General features: G+C 39.5%; 1 protein-coding gene across 2 annotated transcripts; it reads right to left on the bottom strand.

Moving 5' to 3' along the window:
* Positions 1 to 70: 70 nt before the first annotated feature.
* On the bottom strand, positions 71 to 24,805 carry LOC135099831 (cytochrome P450 9e2-like). 2 transcript variants are annotated; one of them, XM_064002414.1, is made up of 7 exons: positions 24,647 to 24,805; positions 21,922 to 22,119; positions 10,563 to 11,247; positions 9,542 to 9,760; positions 2,949 to 3,009; positions 787 to 977; positions 71 to 675 (listed from the first exon to the last, which is right to left on the bottom strand). In XM_064002414.1, exons 2-7 carry the CDS (start codon positions 22,099 to 22,101, stop codon positions 509 to 511), a joined length of 1,503 nt encoding a protein of 500 aa, XP_063858484.1. In that variant the 5' UTR covers positions 22,102 to 22,119; positions 24,647 to 24,805; the 3' UTR covers positions 71 to 508. The 2 variants fall into 2 exon arrangements, with proteins under 2 accessions (XP_063858484.1, XP_063858485.1); XM_064002415.1 differs by lacking the exon at positions 24,647 to 24,805 and adding an exon at positions 23,587 to 23,653.
* Between the last annotated feature and the right edge of the window lie 1,026 nt (positions 24,806 to 25,831).

The raw sequence follows: 25,831 nt of genomic DNA, 5'->3' as shown, positions 1-25,831 counted from the left end.
TTTAGGAGTGAAGAGAAGAAAATGAGGAAGGAAAGAATTACAACTGGAGGATATTAAAAGGTGGTCCATCCACAGTATATATACTTTATTTATACTTGTGTTTGGCTGTTTGTATGCATTAAGCCAGCTAGCTTCCGTTCTAATGGAAACCGGAATGGGGATATTTTGAATGTGCATAATGTTACATTGCAAGTTTTTACTGTATCTTGTTACATTTTCAGTTACATGTATGTTTAATTTTTCTCTGCTTGTAACGTTTCCAGTAGCTCACATCATGTTTGTAATCGTTTATGAATTGTTTCTGTGTAGATAAATTCATGTCTTTGTCTCGTTTTATACGTGTAAGAGTGTCTGTTATGTGCCCAACGAAGAGCTTCCTTCTATGTCCTCTGTAACTGTAATAATTTGTTTGTCTGATGAAGAAGCTGCTATTGATAAAAGGCAGAGTGATTTGCGGCTAATGTAGGTCGTGGCATGAGTTTTCTTGAATGCGAAATTGAATTCTGATTTATTCTGCCACGATCGGCTTTATCTTTATGTTCAAACCTTTAGACCTTAACAGACCACCTTGCGAGTCTAAGGCCATCTCCTCGTGACCCGGTGCCAACTCCAGCTCTGCCCCCAGCAACAGCTTGGCCAGCGCCACCTTGGCCTCCATCAGAGCAAACCGCATGGCTGTAAACACCAAAAGGAAGACTTTACTTACTGGTGTCCAGTAAAATTCTTGACTGAAACCAGGTATACCTTGACTCCTAAGCAGGTCAGTCACTTCTGAAAGGCCCTCACCTAAGCAGTTCCTTGGTCCCATCCCAAAGGGCATGTGTGCGAAGGAATTGATGTTGCTTTTGTTCTCGGGGAGGAAGCGATCTGGGATGAATGCCTCGGGGTCTGGCCAGTGGCGGGGGTCGTGATGGAGGGCCCAGATGGGCGCCTGCACTATGTCTCCTGGCCTGATGGTCAAGTCAGTACCAGGTAACCTGTGAAAACACACAATACGTTTCATGTTGCAATCAATGGTTAATTGGTATATTAAAGGGAGCGTGGTGCTTTTCTTTTATCAATCACTTTATTTTTCATGAGTGAAGGAGGCTGGCAAAGAGCAAACAAAATAAATAAATAAATAAATAAATAAATAAATAGTAAAATAGAATAATAAATAAATAAATAAAATAAATGAGTAAATAAATAAATAACCGGTCACAAAAAGTAAATATTATTTTCAAATAGCTTCCCCTATAGAGGAGTCTTGATACTCCTCTTGAAATACTTCAAGTCGTAACAAAGGAGAGAAAATAAAGAGATAAATCAGAGTTTACCAGTGTAGGAGATGAAAGAGTGAAGGTTTCGGGCCTCCAACTCTGCCAGGCTTATACCAGCACACGCCATATGTCAGGTACTTACTACTTCAAAATTAAATAAAGTTGTAGTATTACACTGTAATCTTCCAAAAAGCTAAGTTAATGTAGTATGTGTTTATTTTTTAATGCTAACTGCATTGTTTTTTTACAAACACCACAATATTTGGCAGGGTTTCCTCCCGGCGGTGTCACGTCTCTTTGGACGACTCATTCAGGTCACACTGTCAGAGTGACCGTGTCACCGGTCACTTCCTCTCGCGCCGCGCGCGGAGAGAGAGAGAGAGAGAGAGAGAGAGAGAGAGAGAGAGAGAGAGAGAGAGAGAGAGAGAGAGAGAGAGAGAGAGAGAGAGAGAGAGAGTGTTGTGTGTGGGGAGCGAGGTTATCACTGACACAGGCTCTAGTCCGATAATTTGCCCAGCACAAGGTTTGGCAGCGCCGCAGGCCGGGAAATCCCTGGAAAAGACAATGCCTAAACGCTCAGGATAAAATGGTCAGACCATAGCTGAAGGCATTATTTATGTGTAAGAGGAGAGTGACCAATGTAGCAGAGGCCTGTGGGACACCAGCTTTAGTAGATTTAGGAGAACAATGACTGACTACCTCTAAAGCAACAGAACAGATAGAGAGAAGACGAAGTAAAAAAGCAGAAAGATTGACAGAGACTATGAGGGACAGAAATAAGTGACATGACATAGTTCAATAAAGGCTTCTGATATGTCAAAGGGAACAACAAAGGTTTCAGCGAAACTCCTAAGATAAGATGACCATGATTCAATTAGAAAAGAAATTGAGAGCGGCAGTGGGTCGTCCTGTACAAATTTCGTATAAACACATAAAATTCCGTCTAGAACTGAACAATTCTGTGTCTGTTATTCCATGTTAGCTGCTGTGCGTGCCCCAATCTCGTGTTCCGGTGTTATAAGCACATCTTGTTCTCTGCCATACACGCCCTGACAGTGACTCGTAGGGACGCCGAGTGTGCTAACAGTGTTTCTATCCAACACTATGATAATTTAATTGATGTCCCACATAAATATCGTCGCCACGGACTCATGGTGCGAAGACACAATGTGGTAAGTGTAAGGCTTCGGTTAGGTTACCGGCCAATATGGCAAATCTCCCAGGCTGAGGATATGCCTCACTTCTCCACCTGCAGACTGTGTCACCTCGTCAATGCCAACACTCTCCAACATTATTGTCTCGCCTGCCCTGCAGTGAGAAACTTATTGCCGCAGGACCAGGATCTGATTTCTGTATGTAAATATCTCCTACAGGATGATCACTTGGACTTGATACTGATGAGATATCAATATCTTGGTGGCTGTTAATTGTACATTTAGTTTTTTCTATTTTGATATTTTGTGTGTGTGTATGTGTATTCTATAGGTTCCACTGTGTCCTGTGTGACACACTTCTATTTTGTACTTAATTATGTACTTTGTTTGACATCACTGGGGCGCAATAAATTTATCAAATCAAATCATGTTAGATGCTTAGCATGGAAGAAAGAGGAAAGCAAGAAAGAAGATTACTTTTTGCCTTGCATTCCTTTATAAGAAGAAATCAAGTTAAACCTGACTGGTGACATACTTGTAGGCCTTGGTACAATAACGTTCTATGAACACTGCTGGTGGGTAGAGTCGAAGTGTTTCTGAAAAGAATGCAAATTGAATGTAAAAAGATATGACAAAATTCAGTGAATTAAAGAAATAGCTACATAAAACATAATATTTAATATCTTGTATATTTATATCTTGTATATTTATTTCATGCGCAGCGAGAGAGAGAGAGAGAGAGAGAGAGAGAGAGAGAGAGAGAGAGAGAGAGAGAGAGAGAGAGAGAGAGAGAGAGAGAGAGAGAGAGAGAGAGAGAGAGAGAGAGAGAGGGAAGAGTAGCTGACATGTTCAACCTCTCCTGTTTACCACAAAACTTTTTTAAATTAGAAGTGGTTCTTTACCACTTTATTTCCTTCACTCCCATTCCTTCCTGAAAGTTGAAATTAATAGAAAATATAGTTGAAGAGCGGCTCCCTCTCTCCTGGAATAATTAGATCACACCCAGCCCTCCAGATGATCCCACAATAATTTTCAGAACGTAAGGGTTCAGTTTGAGGGAGAGATGCGTGAGTAGGGACAGCGTAGCGCGGAGCGGGAGGCAGATTTTCATCCCCCTAGCTCACCATTGTCACCTTCCCTCCGTCCCTCCTAGTTCCCTGTCATGGGCCTGGAGTCGCTGAGGCATTGTAACCGTCCTTCCCACGTTAGGCCACTTAGGCGGTCAGTAGCAGAGCGGATACCAGACAGAGCTGACACGTGGCGTAGAGAGAGGCGTATAAATCTATATAGAGAGGGCATATCGAGTTTATACCTACGAGTGCGTGTGTAACGAGGGACGCTTTTAATTAATGAGTGCTATCTAGGCCCTACAGGAGGACATGATCAGGGGCCCGTATACATAAACACTTTTAACAGGCTAAAAGTACTTTTTAGTGACAAGTTTTACTTTTACTGCTAAAAGTTCCTTAAAAGTAATACATAATAACTTTTAAGACCTAAAATATCTTTAGTGGCTAGGAGTGGTGAGGGGCACTCCTAAGAGCCTAAAATTACTTTTAGGCGGCAGGATGACAGCCCAACACCTCAATTTTTGCCAAAAGGACAAGCGTCCTACGAGAATATAGTGATGCTCAGCTGATCGAGAGTTCTGCCTGCACTTGGTGACATTCTATATGTGATAGAACTTGTGAGGAATGCAATATGGAGTCGCACTTCAACGAGTAAGATTAGATAAAGGCCATAACAGGTACAACGCAGCCGACCATCAGCTAAAATCCTTGAGGCTCCCGCACTACACGGCATGTTTAGATTTATTCTCTCTCTCTCTCTCTCTCTCTCTCTCTCTCTCTCTCTCTCTCTCTCTCTCTCTCGTTATATCTATCTATCTATGTATCTATGTATCTATCTATCTATCTATCTATCTATCTATACATATATATATATATACATATATATATATATATATATATATATATATATATATATATATATATATATATATATATATATATATATATATATATATGTATGTATGTATGTATGTATGTATGTATGTATGTATGTATGTATGTATGTATCTATCTATCTATCTATCTATCTATCTATCTATCTATCTATCTATCTATCTATCTATATATATATATATATATATATATATATATATATATATATATATATATATATATATACATACATATATAAATATATATATATATATATATATATATATATATATATATATATATATATATATATATATATATATATATATATATATATATATATATATATATATATATATATATATATATATATATATATATATATATATATATATATATACTTTTTTATATAGGAGGGACGCCGGACAAGGGCAAAAAAAAAAAAGGCCCACTGAGATGCCAGAATAGGCTCCGAAGCAGTGGTAAAAAATTGAAGGTTAAGTGTCTTGAAATTTCCCTCTTGAAGGAGTTCAAATCATAGGGAGGTGGAAATACAGAAGCAGGCAGGGGGTTCCAGAGTTTACCAGAGAAAGGGATGAATGATTGAGAATACTGGTTAACTCTTGCATTAGAGAGGAGGACATAATAGGGATAAAACAAAGAAAAAAGTCTTGTGCAGCGAGGCCGCGGGAGAAGAGGAGGCATCCACTTAGCAAGGTCAGAAGAGCAGTTAGAATGAAAAAAAAGCATTAGAAAATAGCAAGAGATGCAACATTGCGGCGATGAGAAAGAGGCTAAAGACAGTCATTTAGAGAGGAGCTGATGAAACGAAAAACTTTTGTTTCCACACCGTCTAGAAGAGTGGTGTGAGTGGAACGCCCCTAGACATGTGAAGCATACTCCATACATGGACGGATAAGGCCCCTGTACAGAGTTAGCAGCTGGGGAGGGGGTTGTAAAAACTGACAGAGACGTCTCAGAACACCTAACTTCATAGAAGCTGTTTTAGCTAGAGATGAGATATGAAGTTTCCAGTTTAGATTATAAGAAAAGGACAGACCGAGGATGTTCAGTGTAGAAGAAGGGGACAGTTAAGTGTCATTGAAAAAGAGGGGATAATTATCTAGACAGTTGTGTCGAGTTGATAGATGGAAGAACTGAGTTTTTGAGGCATTGAACAATACTAAGTTTGCTCTGCCCCAATCAGAAATTTTGGAGAAATCAGAAGTCAGGCGTTCTGTGGCTTCCCTGCATGAACTGTTTACTTCCTGAAGGGTTGGACGTCTACGAAAAGACGTAGAAAAGTGCAGGATGGTATCATCAGCGTATGAGTGGATAGGACAAGAAGTTTGTTTTAGAAGATCATTGATTAATAATAGGAAGAGAGTGGGTGACAAGACAGAACCCTGAGGAACACCACTGTTAATAGAGTTATGAGAAGAACAGTGACTGTCTACCACAGCAGCAATAAAACGATCTGAGAGGAAGTGTGAGACGAAGTTACAGATAGACGAATAGAAGCCGTAGGAGGGTAGTTTGGAAATCAAAGCTTTGTGCCAAACTCTATCAAAGGTTTTTGATATTTCTAAGCAACAGCAAAAGTTTCACCAAAATCTCTAAAAAAACATGACCAAGACTCAATAAGGAAAGCTAGAAGGTCACCAGAAGAGTGAAATTGATGGGAACCAAACTGGCGATCAGATAGAAGGTTGTGAAGTGATATATACTTAAAAACCTTTCTGTTGAGGAAAGATTAAAAACTTTAGATAGGTAGGAAATTAAAGCAATAGGACGATAGTGTGAGGGATCTGAACGGTCATCCTTTTTAGGAACATGCTGAATGTAGGCAAGCTTCAGCAAGAAGGAAAGGTAGATGTTGACAGACAGAGCTGAAAGAGTTTGACTAGGCAAGGTGCAAGCACGGAGGCACATTTTCGGAGAACAATAGGAGGGACCCCATCAGGTCCATAAGCCTTCCGAGGGTTTAGGCCAGCGAGGGCATGGAAAACATCACAGCGAAGGATCTTAATGGGTAGCATGAAGTAGTCAGAGGTAGAGGTAGAGGAGAGGGAGGAACAAGGCCTGAAGCATCCAAGGTAGAGTTTTTAGGAAAGTTTTGAGAGAAGAGTTCAGCTTCAGAAATGAGATGGCAGTGGTGCCATCAGGTTGAAAAAAAAAAAAGAGGAAAAGATGAAAAAGCAAAGTACTGGAGATGCTTTTGGGTTGGTGCCTGTTACCGCCGAGCGGGTGAAAGACCGCCGAACGGATGAAAGTTGTTGTTGTTGAGCATGTGTATGCTAATTAATAAGATCTGTGTTATGAGAGTTGAAGTGAACTAGATGTAACACTAAGAAAACTAAGTCATTAGAGTAGAGATTAAGGAAACTGAATTCATTATAGTACTTAATCACAGTAGTGAAGATGTGTGAGAGGAACTAGCTGTGGAGAGCTTAGCTGCAGAGAGGTAGTGAGAGTTGTGTTTACGTGGTAAAGTTGATGACATGGCGCGAAGGGTAGATAAGACACCGAGGGATCTCTGTAGAGGAATGAGTCACCCAGGAACTATTGCTGACCTAAGGGTAAGACGGGCAGACGTGAGGTGCCAAGGGCCAGCAGGAACGAAGCCCGGAGACTGATTCCTCTGTACCGCCACCGAGTTAGGGTGTGACTACTCCAGGAAAGATCGGACCTCTACAATACAGACATAGGTGTTGATCGGTGACAGACCTCCATAAGACCCCAAACACGCGAGTTCCACATCTGTATTACGAGGGGTTGATTGCCCTAATTAGCATAATCCATGATTAGTGATGCATTATGTTGATACTGTATGTAATAGTTTGTAGTGCTACGAACGTCTTATGTTTATTATGTATGTCTTCAGGTTTGACCGAATGCAATAAACGATTCGCGTCACCGTGTGGGTCTAAAATCCTTTAGCTGCCTCCGGGCAGCTACAGTGCCAGAAGTCACGAGGGGAGTTAGATCTTGAAAGATTTTGACACTTTCTATTAATGAAAGAGTATTTGACTAGTTGGAGAAGAAACTTGGTATGATTCCGGGCAGAAATATAAAACGCATGAGACTGAGGTGATGGAATGCTTAAGTACCTTTTGTGGGCCACTTCTCTATCATGTATAGCACGAGAACAGGCTGTGTTAAACCAAGGTTTGGAAGGTTTAGGTCAAGAGAAAGAGTGAGGAATGTACGCCTTCATGACAATCTCTGTCACCTCTGTTATGTGCTCAGCACAAAGAGACGGATCTCTGACATGGAAGCAGTAGTCATTCCAAGAAAAATCAGCATAGTACCTCCTCAGGGCCTCACAATTGGCAGTGGCAAAATGCCAGAGGCACCTGCGCTTTGGGAGATCCTGAGGAGGGATTGGAGCAATAGGACAAGATACAGATTAGACACTGTAATAGGAGGAGCCCAAAGGAGAATATAGGGTGACAGCAAAAGCATAAGGATTAGAGATTAGGGAAAGGTCAAGAATGTAGGGCATATTTCCAGAACGGTCAGAAATATGAGTAGAGTGTTGCACTAGTTCTTTTAAATCGTGGAGGATAGCTAAGTTAAAGGCAAGTTCAACAGGGTGGTCAGTGATGTGAGAGGAAAGCTAAAGCCAGTGGTGAACATTGAGGTCTCCAAGAATGGAGATCCCTGCAAAAGGTAAGAGAGTCAGAATGTGCTCCACTTTTGAAGTTAACTAGTCAAAGAATTTCTTATAGTCAGAGGAGTTATATGAGAGGTATACAATACTGATAAATTTAGATTAATAGTGACTCTGTAGTTGTAGCCAGATGGTGGAAAACTTGGAATATTCAAGAGCGTGGGCACGAGAGCAGGTTAAGTCGTTGTGCACATAGACTTAACATCCAACTTTAAATTGAAAATGAGGATAGAGGAATTAGGAGGAGACAAAAAAGGGGCTACTGTCATTTACCTCAAACACCTGTGTTTCAGTGAGGAAGAGAAGATGAGGTTTAATAGAGGAGAGGTAGTGTTCTACGGACTGAAGATTAGATCTAGGGGCACGAATGTTGCAGAAGTTAATGAAGAAAAGTTGAGGTGGGTGTCAAGACACTTAGGGTCGATACCAGTGGAATAGTACATTTGTGGTCCCCTCCCCAGATGGGGACTAACGAGGTTAGTGTAACAGTCGCTATATTACTTTAGAAATTTGAGTGAAGAGTGTGTGTAATAAGGTATATATATATATATATATATATATATATATATATATATATATATATATATATATATATATATATATATATATATATATATATATATGCGCCTAATTGCACACACATCCTTCACTTAAATTTCTAAAGGAATATGGCGACTGTTACACCAACCTTGTTAGTCCTCATCTGGGGAGGTCGGACTGTTCTTCTGGTGTCGACCCTAAGTGTCTTGAAACTCCTCCAACTTTTCTTCAGCAACTTTTGCAACATTCGTGGCCCTAAGTCTAATTTTCTATATATATATATATATATATATATATATATATATATATATATATATATATATATATATATATATATATATATATATATTGTGTGTGTGAAAAGACTATTTAATATATATATATATATATATATATATATATATATATATATATATATATATATATATATATATATATATATATATATTGAAAATTAGACTTTATATATATATATATATATATATATATATATATATATATATATATATATATATATATATATATATATATATATTGTGTGTGTGTGAAAAGACTATTCAATATATATATATATATATATATATATATATATATATATATATATATATATATATATATATATATATATATATATATTGAAAATTAGACTTAGGGCCACGAATGTTGCAAAAGTTGCTGAAGAAAAGTTGGGGGAGTTTCAAGACACTTAGGGTCGACACCAGAAGAACAGTCCGACCTCCCCAGATGAGGACTAACAAGGTTGGTGTAACAGTCGCCATATTCCTTTAGAAATTTAAGTGAAGGATGTGTGTATATATATATATATATATATATATATATATATATATATATATATATATATATATATATATACATACATACACTGAATAGTCTTTTCAACAGTTTTGGTCAAAAAAGATAATTTTTACTTGATTACTCACATGCAAGTTCATAAAATAATATGAGACTCACCTTGGAGGCAGGCCTCAAGCAGCTTGGCTTCCATGATGCCCTGGTAATTTAATCTACCGTGCTCCTCCACCAGCTGCTGCACTTCGTCTCGGAGGCGCTGTTGCTGGTTCTTGTGCTTGGCAAGCAGGAAGGAGGAGAAGTCTAGCAAGGAGGCAGTTGTTTCATACCCAGCAATGATGAACAGCACGCTTTGTGCTATGAGACTCCGCTGGCGGAGAACTGCAGAAACAACAATAAACTTTATATTATTAGAAGTACACAATGGAACACTCTGAGGAAAGTATGAGTAATGCATGTATACCACTGTAGGTAAGCGAGGAAATATGCCTGCATATACATCCTGCATGTGTTAGAGTGGTTTCTGCTTTTATTCCTTCATAAAACCCCACCCTATAGATTGAATTTTCTTTGACAGGGTTTTAGAATCAGTGATCAACTTTTTCTTTTGCGGATGTGTGCGTGTGTATTCTATTTTTCAATGTTTATTTTCTTGTGTTTGAGAAGTCCCTGAAACATACATCTTTGCTGCAAAAGATAATGTAGTCTTTCATCTGATAAACTACAGTGGATTTTACAGGGAATGGGCCTGCTGGAAATTTTTACTTCGCTAAATCTTGTACAAACTAACAAACTTTCGTCACAAATTTCCTTTTTTGGATTATCTTTTATTGGTTTGCTCCTCATTCTTCTAAACCTGCCAGTACTAGAGTTACGCAGGGATCTATTCCACCGTCCACTCCCTTTGCACGATTCACTTGAACTCAGTTCCTTCCTCTTTATCTTAAGTGCGGCCCTCTACAAGATCTTCAGTTCACTTTAATTTATGACAAACCCTTTTGACTAAAAACTGATCAACATTATCACCCCTGAAAATTTTGGAGAGGCTCCTTGAAGAACCGAAGCCTCTTAACCAAAAGATCTCTAGGCTTCCCCAGACAGTTTCCTCCCAAGAACTACTTCATGGGATGACATACCACTGTTATCATGACTGTATGAGTGACTACTCACGAAAAGAACACACCGTGTTTGCTGCTGGGATTGTCGGAACTGTCTCGTGCCTCTAGCAGCAGGTCCAGAAAGTCCCCACGCGTCTTGCCCGCCTCCCGAGCCGCCACTGTGTGCTTGACTACGTCCACAAAGAAGTCAGTTTCTGGAGGATTTATACTCACGCGAAGTGCTTTAAAGAGTCTGGGTACAACACCAAATGCTATAAATTTTGCAAGTCTAAGAGTTGACATTTCAAAAAATGCTTGTGCTTTGCGAGGGAATTCAGCATTTTCGTCCATCAGAGAGTTACTCTCAATACCAAAGGCACAAGAAGCAATTGTGTCCATAGTGAATCGGCCGAAGATTTTCTTCATGTTTACGTGAGGGTTTTGTGCCGCTTGTTTCACTGAAATCTTAACAAGAATATCAGCCTTGTCGCACACCAGATGGAACATGCTTTTGATCTTGCCCGAGGTGAAGGCGGGCGACATAATAGCCCGCAGACTCTTCCACTGTGCACCGTTTACAACCGACAGCATCTCCATCATCACCAAATCTCTTTCGTGGACAGTCTTCATGTCAAAGTGCCTGCGATCCGCGAAGTGGTCAAAGTCCTTCACAAAGATGTGCTTCAGTATCTCAGTATCCCAGACCAATAGAGTAGGCTTGAAGAATTCATAGAAACCACACATGCGAGCATCATCGAACTTGTTGCGAATCTGAAAAAAAAAAAAAGATAAAGTTCATCAATAAAAGTAAGTAAACAAGTATGTAAGCAGAACCCTAGTCTTACCTCAACAATAAGCAATGTAGGCTGAAATCACTGATTGCAGGTGTCACACGTCACGTCATAAATGCTCTAAGAAATCTAAAAAATGTGATGGAAGACAGTGTCTATGACGAAATTCAATATGCCGCATGTCTCTATCGCAACATAAATAACATCAATTCATGACTGTCCTCGACACCTGATACATATTTTGAATCACTTGAATGAAGTCACTGAGTGGATGAGGTAATGAATAATGAATAATAGCCACTTCTTATCTCACTAGGCTGTGGCCAGCAGGATTATTTGTGCAGCGACACACCGCCCTCCCTTTTGTTTGTGAACAAGGTTTTATTTAACGAAGGGGAAGAGGACACTTGAAGACAGACGGATTAGGGTCGATATTTTGAAACTTTTCGTTTTTTCTCTCTCACAAGAACCATTTCCAAAGGCTACAGAATTGAAGGCGCTCTGGATGTTTTATTTTTACTAAACTCTCCGTAAAATAATGAAAACGCACTTGTAAAATTTTAATGGCTTCCACTAGACGTATTAAAAGCAATAGACACAAGATACCGACACGTTTGAGAACTATGTCTGTGTTGTGTTCACCGAGGTGCACAGCGTGTGGCCCAGCACGACACTTATCTTGTGACTATTTATGAAAGGCATGATCTTGTTTAGTAGAGTGTTCACTATGAATTACACTGAAAACTTGTTATATTGATCAAGCGGTCAAGTCCATAGAAGTAATTTTAGCTGACTAAACAAAGGTGGTTTCTGATACAGCTTTGCTTTGTAATTGAAATATAGTGTTTTGTTATATTTTTCGCTCTTTTCCAAATACACATTAAGACTGATGGCATTCCTTTAATAACTGACAGCGTTTTATGCACATTCTAAGGATTCCATGAAAATGTGAAGGAAACAATACACGAACAGAAAGGTGACTATAGTCTTCTGGAAGAACGTTTGGGCATTGGCTGAGTAGGGGAATTCCTCGTGAGCTGCGTTGCTGTCTCTACAGGACCAATTATCGGTTTAACACCTTGGTGGAGAGAACAGGCGACCCTCCTACCTCGTCTCTCTCTCTCTCTCTCTCTCTCTCTCAGTATTGTATGATTTTGTGTGTATAATTTTTCTTTAATTTATTTGTTTGTGGTAAATGTGTCGCATAATCTCCATCGGGGCAGAGCAGTTTTGTCTCACTGTCGTCTCACTCATATTAGTAGCTTTGGCTGATGGAGCTATTGGTCTGAAGGAAGCAATGGTAGGATCTCTATTGGCATGCTATTCTAAAAATATACTTATTCATGTTGTAAATAAGTTCTTTCTCCCGTTTGTGAATAACACGCGAGCGCTTGGGAGCTTCTTTCATGGTGGGAGTGACCCCTGAGAGGCTGATCCACCCCTCTCTCTGCTCTGAGTCACCTGACCCCTACCGATAAGCAGTCAGGGTGCTCAAAGTACAACGTCTCAAATCTATGTTGTCAAATGCTGTGACATAAACCCAGACTATTTGTTATTCTAAAACCCAAACCATTCGTAGTATTGCATGGTTTGATGAGTAAGATAATCCAGTAGACACCTGCCGAAACGATAATTACTCCCAGTGAGGTATGAAGCACTGGACCAGGGGATGCTGTGAACTTATCATTAAACCCAGCTGTGACATCATTGAACGTTTCCCTTTGTGCCTTGCAACACAAGTAGGCAGTCACAGCCTGCCCTCTAAAGACAATTCTCTTCCTTCACACAAAATTATATGCACCTAATTACAGATACATCCTTCACTCAAAATTCAAAATTGAAAATTAGATATGGCGATTCTTACACTAGCCTCGGAATCCCCATCTGGGAAGGAGACCACAAATGTCCCCAGGCCGGACTGCTGTTTTGGTATCGACCCAAAGTGACATGACACCCCCCTAAACTTTTTCTTCACTAACTTCTGCAATATTCACGGTCTTAGATCTAATTTTCAATCTGTAAAACACCACATCTCTACTAAACCTCATCTTTTTCTCACTGCAACACAGGTGTCTGACACAACAGACAGTAGTTCCTTTTCTATTCCCTCCTACTTTCTCTATCCTCATTTTCAATCCAAAACTGGATGCTGCGTCTATTTGCTCTTTAATCTTCAGAATTTTCCACTATCTAGCTATGACTACAAAGTTACTCTCTACCTAAATTTATTTGTGCTGTATACCTCTCACCTAACTCCTTTGACTATGAGAAATTCTTTGACTACTTAATTTCCAGAGCGCAGAACATTCTCTCTTTCCTTTTGTGGAAATTTCTATTCTTGGAGACTTCAACTTTCACCACCATCTTTGGCTACCCTCTCCCTTTACTGACCATCCTGGTGAATTAGCCTTTGACTTTGCTATCCTCCATGACCTAGAACTACTGGTGCAACACCCTGCTTGTATTCCTGACCGTCTTGGAGATATGCCCAACATTGTTACAGTCATTATTCCTCAGCATTCATAAGTGAAATGTTTAATAGTTTTCTATTTGCATGAAAACGTGTAATATGCGTAAGTATCAGTATTCAATGCTATATTAAGCACCAAAGCCGATGCTCACTTGTTAGTAGAGTGTGGTTAACCCACTGGTCGCCTGCAGGCGTCACTCACAGCCAAGTTGCGCTCAAAGACGGGCAGGATGGTGACCGAAGTAAATACTTTAATTTTGTAGTAAAAACTGATTGTCAAAGTGCCAAGTTGACTGCATGTATTGTTAATGAATATTGTAATATGCTGAAAGTGTTTAATATCAGTGTATAATGTTATTTTGTAAGAAATTGAGACCGAGAACTTGTTCGCAGTTCTTACAGTCATGCCTACCTCATTAATAAACGTCAGAGAGAGAGAACTGCCTTTCCTCGACCTTACGATAATGGGTGTGATCAATAAAACAGATCACCTGAGAGCCAATTGATGCCCAGCCAGTACAGCTACAATAAGAACTCATTCCCACAAGTAAGAACTCGACCTACAAGCAAAAAATTGGCTCGGTGTGTGTGAAATCGTAGCTAGAGTGAGTCACGGGATGAGGGGACGCTGACATAAGCTTATAGGTTGACCTCTGAGGTGTCAGGGTCAGCTCTACCCTTGACAACAACAACTCCCTTCTACCCACAGTGCCTCGCCACCATTTTGTAGAATCCATGGTCACAGGTAAGAAAGTATAATAGTATGTATGTGCACTGAATTGAGTAGCCTAAGTGAACGAAAATTACCCACAATTAGCTAGTATTAGTGGCAATTTTAATTGCTCTTTCAGTGTCTCAGAATTGACACAATTAAGTTGTTAGATATGTCTGATACTGAGGAAATTAATGCCATAGATGGTCTTAGAGAAGGTGAGGATGAGCAAGTGGACAAGGGTCAAGCTTGTAATGAAGAAGTTAGTGTCAGGGGGTGAGTGCTGACCGACAAAGGAAGAGAATATCAAGTCAGTGTAGCCAAGGGAAGAGCAGAGTTCTGTAAGCGTAAATGGAGCAGTGTTACCAGCAAAATTAGGAAAGGACTAAAAATTGTAATTAGCCCCTTTGAATTAGAGCCCATGTCAAGTGAAGTAATAGAGGTATTTAATCAGTATTATGTGGAATACACAAAACTGGTGGAACTAGAGCCAAAAAAGTCAGAGGAGCTCAATGAAGAGCTGGAACACAATGAGTTCACCATGAAATATTAGAAAATATAGAATGTAAAAGAAAAGAGTTAAAGAATGACAAAGGATCAAAAAGTTCTAGCAAACGGTCTAGACATTCTAGTCTCATCTACTTCATCATGTTCATCAGCACAAAGAAAGCAAGAAGCAGCAGTAAAGGTAGCCAGACTTAGAAAGGAAATGGAATATCATGATAGTTTAAAAGAGGCAGAAGTTAGGTTAGCTAAAACAAAGGCAGAGGCAGAAGTTAGGTTAGCTAGAGACCAGGCAATGTTTGCAAAGAAAAACAAAGAGAGAGATTTAGCAGTCACTAGTGCAGAACTTAATGCTCTTAGCTTAGTTGAAGAAGAAGTAAAAATGCTTCCAGATAATGATGAAAGTGTAGAGAAGCAAAGTAATCTTCAACAATACATAGAGTCACAAAATGAAATGAAAACACAAGCAATTGCAAATCAACAAAGTGACAATGTCATGCCACACAAATATGTTACATTTTATCACCCACAGGAACCCTCTTCTTGCAATAGTGATAATGAATTGATGACAAATGAAGTAGATGGGAAAATAGTTAGTGAACCTCAAGCAATAAATCTCAACCCTACAACTCAAAGTCTTGTACCAAGTTCTCGTAGACACACTCATTATGTCAACATGCCTAATAAATGTGAGACAGAATCATCAATCCTTTTCCCATCCTGGGGAAACCTTTGCAATTAACATACCTGATCCCAAGTGGAGCCTCCCTCCAATAGAACCTAACACTTTTGATGGAGAACTCATGGAATTTCCAAGTTGGTTGAAAACTTTGAAACTTATGTAGAATCTAGAACTTCTATTAGTAGAGAGAGACTTGCCTACTTAAACAGGTATACAACTGGTGAGGCAAAGGATGCTATTAAAATGTTAATGCACTTTAATTCTGATGCTGACTATGTGCAAGCAAAGAAAATTCTTAGGAATAGATTTGGAAACAAAACTATCACAGCTGATGCTTACACAAGAAAGTTAGTGAATTGGCTACCAATCTCTCAGCATAACGTTCCAGCATTAACAGCATTCTCAGATTTTTTGAAGTGCTGTCTAGCTGCAATGAAACACTTCTCATTTGTCATTTCTAAATGACCCTAGAGAGCAGAGAAAGGTGCTAGTAAAACTCCCTGAACACATTGTTCATGACTGGAGAAAGCAAGTAATGATATATCTTGATACTAACAGTAATAACAACACTCCTAGTAGTGATGAAGAGCACCACCCATCCTTTGAAATGTTATGTGAATTTGTACAGAAGGAAGCAAAAGGAGCAAGCAATCCTTTTGTTTCCTGGGATTCAGTAAATAGGGAAGTAAATGATTGGATCAAAACTCAAACAAAGGCAACCAATTGGAAACCAAGGGGATCAAACATCATGACAAAGAATAGAGGGAGTAGAACTTTCATGGCTAAATCGATCGAGGAAAAACCAATGTGGTCATTCCAAAGTAAAGTAAATGTACAAGCCAACAAACAGCATCCCAAGGAGCAGGAAAGGAAAGGACAGTTCTGTCACTACTGTACAAAGGATCATGATTTAGATGATTGCAAGGAATTTGCCAAACTTGATGGTAATACTAGGTACAAATTTCCTAAGGAAAAATGGTTATGTACAGGGTGTTTAAAAATGGGTCACAAGGGAAAGGATTGTAGAAGAAGGAAAGTTTGTAAAGTATGTCAGAGATATCATCCCACAACTCTTCACAATGATGACATAAGAACTGAGGCCAAAGGGTGCCAGAACAAGCAACTGAGCCTAAAGGTAATAAACCCACTGTAGTAGCAAATAAGGTCAAAGTGACAGAATCAGTGACACATGACATGCACACCATGATAGTTCCTGTATGGTTACATCATGTTAGTAATGAAGAGAATAAAGTTTTAGTGTATACCCTGCTGGATGAGCAGTCTGATGCTTCATTCATCAAGGAAAGCACTCTGAATAAATTAGGAGTTAGCGGCCCATCAGTGTCACTTAATATCCACACAATAAGTGGAAAACAAATCACTGATTCTACCAAAATTCATGGACTTAGAGTGAGAGGTTATAATGAAGAAATGGAAATATCAATCCCTTCAGCATATTCAACATAAAATATTTCAGCTGGACAGAGTCAGATACCAAGGCCTGAGACTGCTTGTGACTGGCCCCACTTAAAGCCAATCTCTGACAAACTAATGAAATCTGACCCAGATGTTGACATAGGACTCCTCATTGGTCTTGATTGTGCAGAAGCCATTATGGCAGAAGAGCAAATAGCAGGTGATAGCAAGAAGCATCCCTATGCTCGTAGGACAGAGCTAGGTTGGGGTATCATTGCTAGAATCTCACCCTATTCAAGTCCATTCGAGGATACAGTGGTAGTCTACAGAACAGTGACACAAAAAGTAGAAATCAATGAAGAAAAGAGGGTTAATTTCTTAGTGGTTTCTACTAAAACCAAAGAGATGATTAATCCTTCTCAAGTGAGAGATATGTTTGAACTTGACTTCAGTGATAGAAGGTCAACTAACACTCCATTACCATATGAAGATAAAAGGTTTATGAGTAAGATAAAAGAAGGAGTACATCAGCTGAAGGATGGACATTATGAGTTGCCCCTTCCTCTTAAAGATGATAACGTCAAGCTTCCAAACAACAAACTATTAGCAGAGCAGAGACTCAATAAGTTAAGAGCTAAATTTGAGAAGGATAATCAACACAAAGGTGATTACAAAGTGTCTATGGATGATATGATTACCAAAGGTTATGCAGAGGTTGTACCGACAAAGGATTTAGTTAGGAATGATGGTAAGGTCTAGTACATTCCACACCATGGAGTCTATCATTCGAGAAAGCCAAAGAAGTTGAGAGTTGTATTTGACTGTAGTGCAAACTACAGGAACCAGTCACTAAACAGTCACCTGTTACAAGGCCCAGACCTTACCAACAAACTTATTGGAGTGTTGTGTAGGTTTAGGCAAGAAAGCATTGCACTTGTATGTGATATAGAAGCACTGTACCATCAAGTGAAGGTCAACCCAGAACACAGAGACATGTTAAGATTCCTTTGGTGGGAAAATGATGACCTTAATAATGAGATAGCTGAATACAGGATGACAGCTCACCTGTTTGGAGCTACATCATCTCCAAGTGTAACCAACTTTGCACTTAAGAAAGCTGCAAATGACTATGGGTGTGGATCTGATGCAGCCAAGTTTGTAAGAAACAACTTTTATGTTGATGATAGTTTGAAGTCAGTAGCTACAATGGATGAAGCTTTCACTCTTATTCAGCAGAGAAAAGAATTATGTTACAAGGGAGGTTTTAACCTTCATAAGTTCTTGTCAAACAACAAAGATGTATTAGCTGCAATTTCTCCTCATGAGAGAGCAGATGGAATTAAAAGTTTGGATTTTAGTAAGAATGAAGACACACTGCCTATAGAAAGAACTTTGGGAGTTGAGTGGTGCATAGAATCTGACACATTTCAATTTAGAATAAAGCTGAAAGACAAGCCACTCACCAGGAGAGGCATTCTGTCAACAGTGAGCTCTATATATGATCCATTAGGTCTAGTGTCACCTCTCATACTGACTGGAAAGCAAATTTTACAAGAATTATGTAAGAATGCAGTTCAGTGGGATGATGATTATGTCAAACCTAAATGGATACAATGGAAGGATGAGCTGCACAAACTAGATCAGCTAAAAGTACCTAGATGTTACAAACCTGATTACTTTGGGGAAGTAGAAAAGGTTGAACTCCATCACTTTTCAGATGCCTGCCAAGAGGGATATGGCCAGTGCTCATATATTAGATTAATTAGCAAGACTGGCCGAATTCATTGTGCATTAGTAATGGCAAAGTCACATGTCACACCTCTAAAAACCATGACAATTCCCAGACTAGAGCTATCAGCAGCAGTGGTGTCAGTTAGAATCCATAAACTCTTGAAGGGAGAACTTGAGTATAATAATGTGGAAGAAGTATTTTGGACAGACAGCAAAGTAGTCCTTGGTTACATTGCAAATGAAGCAAAGAGATTTCATGTATATGTTGCTAATGGAGTAGAAACAATTAGAGATCACACTTCACCAGATCAGTGGAAATTTGTAGACACACAGTATAACCCAGCAGATCATGCATCTAGAGGCATGACAGCAGATGAATTGTGTAATAGCAAGATCTGGTGGAATGGCCCAGAATTCCTTTGGCAACATAGCAAAATGGATAGCTATCCCCAGTACAAGGTCATAAATGAAAATGACCCTGAAGTGAAGAAAGTTGTATGTCATGCTGTAGGTACACAACAGCCCACAGATATACTAGAAAGACTTGAGTATTTTTCTGATTGGTTTAAAGCAAAGAGGGCAGTTGCTGTATGTCTGAAGCTTCTGAACAATTTCAGAGGAAAAGGTGATATCACTACTAAAAGTAAAGGGAGACACATATGAGCCAGTAAATGTAGCACAAGTGTCAGAAGCTGAAAATGAAATTTTAAAACAACTGCAAGCAAAGGTATTCCAAAAGGAGATAAATGTACTGAAATCATCTGCTAACCATAACTCTTTAAATAAATGGGACAATGGCAAGGGAACAAAAGTGATAGACAAGACCAGTTCCCTCTATAAGTTAGATCCCTTCATTGATAAAAGTGGTATCATGAGAGTAGGAGGAAGATTGAGGCTTTCTAATCTGACAGATGAATCCAAACATCCAGTCATCCTCCCCAAAACATCACACATAACCCAGCTGATAATATGCCACCACCACAAAAGAACAAATCATCAAGGCAGGGGCATAACTTTAAATGAAATCAGGTCATGTGGATACTGGATAGTAGGAAGATCATCCCTAGTGTCAAGGCATATTTCAAAGTGCATTATCTGTCGTAAAGTTAGAAGTACAACACAGGGACAGAAGATGGCAGACCTGCCTATTGACAGACTAGAACCATCACCTCCTTTTACATACTCAGCAGTAGATTTCTTTGGCCCTTTCTTTGTCAAAGAGGGGCGTAAAGAGTTTAAAAGATATGGAGTGCTCTTTACTTGCATGGCATGTAGGGCCGTGCACATACAGACAGCCAACAGCATGGATACAAGTTCCTTCTTAAGTGCATACCGTCGCTTTGTAGGACAAAGAGGGCCTTTAAGACAGTTGAGATGTGACCAAGGAACTAACTTTGTAGGAGCCAAATCAGAGTATGAGAAATGTTTGAAAGAATTAAATAACAATAAAGTCAGACAAGAACTCATGAAAGATCAATGTGACTGGATTGTTTTTAACATGAATGTACCCAGTCACATGGGAGGTATTTGGGAGAGCCAGATATGCACAGTGAGAAATGTACTCTCTGTGTTACTTGATCAGCATGGTACCCAGTTAGATGACCAAGATCTGAGAACCTTCTTAGTTGAAGCTGAAAATATACTTAATGGTCGTCCCTTAACTGTGGACCATCTTAACTCCCCAGAAAGTCCTACACCGTTGACACCCAGTAATTTGTTAACTATGAAAACAAAGGTAGTACTGCCTCCTCCAAGCATTTTCATTAAGAAGGACCTGTACTGCATAAAGAGATGGCGCAGAGCACAATATCTGGCCAACCAGTTCTGGTCCAGGTGGAAAAAGGAGAATGTGCAATTCCTACAACTTAGAAATAAGTGGATAACACCAAAGAGGAATTTCAGTGCAGATGACATAGTTATCATCAAGGATCAGAATGTAGCAAGGAATCAGTGGAAACTGGGAAGAATAACAGAAGCATCTCCTGATCATGATGGCCTAGTAAGAAAGGTTAAGGTCCTGGTGTCAGACTGTAATCTCGACAATCAGGGAAGACGCACAAAGGCAAACAGGACCATCATAGTCTAGTATTGCTGTTAGAAGGTAATGCATAATAATAGACCAGAGCATCCCTGCCAAGGAGCCAGTGTAACAAAACATATTATGTGCTAATCCTAGTTTTAAGGTACATACTAATGTTAATTTAAGGTAAATTGTTAGACAATTTAGGGGAGCCATGTTACTGTATGTAAAGCTTATGTACCTCATGTCATTATTCCTTGGCATTCATAAGTGAAATGTTCAATAGTTTTCTATTTGCATGAAAACGTGTAATATGTGTAAGTATCAGTATTCAATGCTATATTAAGCACCAAAGCCGATGCTCACTTGTTAGTAGAGTGTGGTTAACCCACTGGTCGCCTGCGGGCGTCACTCACGGCCAAGTCGCGCTCAGACAAAGACGGGCAGGATGGTGACCGAGGTAAATACTTTAATTTTGTAGTAAAAACTGATTGTCAAAGTGCCAAGTTGACTGCATGTATTGTTAATGAATATTGTATTATGTTGAAAGTGTTTAATATCAGTGTATAATGTTATTTTGTAAGAAACTGAGATGAGAACTTGTTCGTAGTTCTTACGGTCATGCCTACCTCATTAATAAACGTCAGAGAGAGAGAACTGCCTTTCCTCGACCCTACGATGATGGGTGTGATCAGTAAAACAGATCACCTGTGAGCCAATTGATGCCCAGCCGGTGCGGCTACAAATATTCTTGATCTTTTTCTAACCTCTAATCCTTCTGTTTATGCTGTCACCCTGTTTTCTGTTGTTTGAGTGACTATGTAATCGTAGCTAAATAGTGGAAGGCTGGGAAGATTCAAGAGCATGGGCACGAGGGCAGGTTAAGTTGTTGTGCACATAGACGCAATTTGCAGCTATGGACTGAGAATGAGGATTCAGAAAGTAGGAAGGAACAAGTTTTTTTTTTTTTGTTTGTTTAAGGGTGTTTGTACATTTCTAGTAACAGATTAACAAAATTTATATATTACTGAAAGAAGACTAATCATCTCTGTGGCTTGAAAATAGACGTGGTGAGAGAGCAAAGTGTTTCTGAATATGGGCCATTGTAGCAAGCCTTACCTCTTCCTGAAGCTTCCATGGTTCCCTGGCGGCGAAGACAGACTTCAGTATGTGTCCGAGGAAAGGCGTGACAGGCAGGGTGGGCACGCCTCTCGAAGCCCAGTAGGAATGGCGCCACTTGGAATACAACAACGCCAACACCGCCACCGTCACCAGCAACACCCACACCTCCACGCCCATCACGCCGCGCCTTCAGTTCTGCGTTAAAATGACGCGTTCGAATTTAGTTTTGTGTTTAAAATCCAAATTTATTAAGTCTCGACTATCTAAAAAGGAAGTAATAATCAATCTGGTTATATCTGTAACTAGAAATGGCTAATTCAGAACTTCTTATTCAACGGCTAAGAGTAATTTGCCCAAGTGATTTGAAATTATACTGCGACCTCTTGTCGGAGCTTCAAATAATTTTAAATGTAGTTTTCAAATGGAGAGGTTGAACATCTTTCAACTTACTTTTATCTTAATGTGCAAGTTGTATATCGGACCTAGGCATCTTATTGCGCAGAACACACACAGTAAAGAGTATACATAGACAACCAAACAGTACAATATAATGACAGAAATCTTATCGGCAAATTTCGTTGTCATAACAGATTAAGAGAAATTATCCGAGTGTGTGCATCGTCAGCCATTTGGAGGCAAGCAACGGCACTGGCGTGTTGGCTGGTAACGCAACAGGTATTAGCCAGCTGCATTGTTGAAGTCTTGACCCTAATCAGTTTCACATTCATGAGTGACCTTGAAATAAGTCTTTCCCCCCCCCTCTCTCTCTCTCTCTCTCTCTCTCTCTCTCTCTCTCTCAGATAAATAATTTATTAACTCCTGTAATGCCACCCCCCCTTCCGGTTCCCCCCTCCTCCCTCCTCCTCACCGGTCCGATCAGAGCTCTAATGAGACGAGGCAAAGATCTTCACGGTGAAGAAGAAAAAAAAAAAGAAGAGGAAGAGAGAAGAGGTGAAGCACGCACACACAATAGAAAAAAAAGAAAACATTTTTGATTGGTAATGGTTCTCGCCTTCATCGTCATGGCCAGAGGGTAGGGAGAGGTTAATTATCACACAGTACCTACAGTGTGGCTTTATTAGGAGGAACGAAAAATATAAAAATAGCAAAAATAATTAAATGAATAATACTGATGGGATTCTTTGGGTTGACTAACCCACTATGACACTTTATCGAGTGGTTAATCAAGAAAAAAAAGAAAAGGCACTTGAAATTCTGGTATGGCATATACACTTATACTCCGTTACTTAACACTACGAATACACAAGAAAATAATTACTTTTATAACTCCTCAAGAGTACCATTGATTCTGGGCACCGTTATATCCCTAAATAGCGTCACAGCCTTCATCCATCACTTCTCTACGGCAATAATATTGCTCACAACACATTCACAGTAGATTATATTTGACTAAAGAAACATTACATGGCTAACATTTTCCCAAGACTCTGTGGCCTGTCTCCGCGTGGGACCAACACCGGCTATTTTATCTGTTGCCAGAGGGAAGGGAGACGCCATTCTATTGCCAGAGGGAAGGGAGACGCCATTCTGTCAACACGTACAGTCACTATATCTTCACTAGAGACATGAATAATAAACATGAACACAGTAATATTCACTTCTAAATAAAAAAATCAAATATTTCAGAGCTACGAGACCCACCTGTTGCCAGAGGGAAGGGAGACGCCATTCTGTGCTCTCCCCCTCAACACCCCGAGGCCTCTGAAGTTATTGGAACCTTAGCTAGTTCTCTCTCTCTCTTCTTTCACAAATAATTTTACTGAACCGTGAGTTTAAATAAAAATGCAGGAATAATTGGCTAGCAAGGTGAGCATATAGGCTGGACATTAGTTGAAGTTAATAATTGAATTCTAAATTACTAACATATTTTATAAGCTAGGGAATGACACCTTATGAGTTACTGGTAGGCTGACGCAACATGATGTAATCCTATTATTCGTATTACCACTGATTAGAGAAAACCACAGTTGAAATAAATAAAGACTATTTATAACAAATGTTTCAAGACTTCTAAATCACTCCCACGAATACACGCCTTATAAATATACTTTTTTCATATAATCACTAAACCTTTAATTACCGCTATTATCCTCCTCTTCACCGCAAGCTACAAAAGAAAACAATTATTGGGGAAACTCAAAGAAACACGGAAATATTAAAAAGGAGCGTTACACTCCTATATGTCATTCAAGCGTTCTATAGAACGCTTTAGTTCCTGATGCCCCGCCTTCTTCGTTAGCGGTGTGTGGCTTGACCGCCAGCAAGTGTCCCGCTGAGGAACCTGTTTCCCCCATGAATATCATCACTGATTTAATTCGTTCCAAATAGAAACATTGCTACTTATTAAAATAAGTCAGTTGCGATTCGGCAGCATTTATATGGGCAGTTTTGGCAGCTATCTCCGATGAAAATTTAATTTGTATATAGCGGGAATTTCAGGGTTCAGTCATTATAGCAATAATTCAAGATAGCAAAAAAACCACGGTTTATAGCTATGTCATAACCATATACCTATGCAATCGGGTGGACGGTGCCGTCCACAGGGAAGACGGGAAACCTCTTCATGAACGGTGAGTCACTCACAAAACTAATGAATTTCACTTTGAGTGTGTGTACTTTGCACAACTGTTTCCATCATTATATTTGAGCCAGTGATGGATCATTCTGTTGAAAAGTAGATGTGTTACGGTTATAAACTTACTGTAAATGAAAAGAAGGAAAGAAAAACGATCTTGTGCGTCTGGCAGCAACAACCCCACCCTGGAGTTCTGCATCCACCTACTACACCCACTTCTGCACTACTGACAGTGACTGATGACTGGGGTGACGAGATAAGTTGACGGGAAGCGTCGCTCCTGGCGATAGTGTCGTACTACCTTAGAGGAATCTTTGGCGGTTACTTCTCGATATTAGACGTAAAAGGAGAGAATGACTGATTTTAAAGACGCTTCAACAATGATGTCATATTCCTTGATTCGCCCCATACAACATAATATGATTGTCAATAAAATATTTTTCTTGCATGATTTCTCGATTATGTCGCAAATCAAGTTTTTATTCTTTATGTGCATCCATAGAAAATTAAATAACAAGTAAAAAAGCAGCAAGTTGGTATCATGACAGATTTTTCGTTGCCGTCATCTGTGAAGCCCAGAGCGCTGAGTCATCATGATGCGTTCTTACGTCCAGGCCAAGATCAAGCCTTTTATAGCAACTTCGTGGGTGGAATACCGGAATTGTGTTGGAGTCTCAGCGAAGTACAGAGCAGTATGGGCAATATTACTGAAATATAGACAAACACTCGGTCATCGTAACACGTTTCCAAGGTTGCGAGATTTTTAGCATTACATGACGCGCGTGACAAGCGGAGTGAATCCTATGAGATCTAATCAGCTCAGGAATGTGGAGATAAGGAGACGTTGTTAATTTTTCCTTTCAGTCCTTGTCTAGAGTTATTTATCCCTTTGAGACTGTCTGCTGTTCATGCAGTCATGGAACAGAACCCTTTTCTTTGTGTTTTTCTCTTCTCGATGATATGAGTGCATGTGTTCTGTGACGATGCCTGACACATGATCTGACCATCAGCAACTACAAGTCTTATAGAACTAATTGTGTGCAACTTTGTTTTCATATTCAGCCAGTGTCCTCTCTATCATCATGTCCAGCTGGCAAGAACATAACGTGCATTGTTCCCAGTGGGATAAAAATAAAAACATATCATTACCAACACTCAAAACGTAAAAGAAGTATCACATGACAGAAAATAATATCCGTCGCTGATTTTGATAGGCCATATTTCAAAATGAAAAAAATTACCAAATATTGTTGTTACCGCCAAGCGGGTGAAAAAAGTTGTTGTGCAAGCGTGTTTGTTAATGAGAAAGGA

The sequence above is a fragment of the Scylla paramamosain genome, chromosome 4 (assembly GCF_035594125.1).
Source record: "Scylla paramamosain isolate STU-SP2022 chromosome 4, ASM3559412v1, whole genome shotgun sequence".
NCBI lineage: Eukaryota > Metazoa > Arthropoda > Malacostraca > Decapoda > Portunidae > Scylla > Scylla paramamosain.
Note: the sequence above shows the minus strand (reverse complement) of the source record. Positions and strands in the feature narration are given on the sequence as shown.

Bases quoted from the DNA above. Each gene is read 5' to 3' on its own strand.
- LOC135099831 (XM_064002414.1), bottom strand. From the start codon at position 22,101: ATGGGCGTGGAGGTGTGGGTGTTGCTGGTGACGGTGGCGGTGTTGGCG. The intron at 9,761-10,562 runs GTGTGTTCTTTT...TTGTTTCTGCAG, and splicing joins CAATCCCAGCAGCAAACACG to TTCTCCGCCAGCGGAGTCTC. The intron at 3,010-9,541 runs GTGAGTCTCATA...CATTCTTTTCAG, and splicing joins GCTTGAGGCCTGCCTCCAAG to AAACACTTCGACTCTACCCA.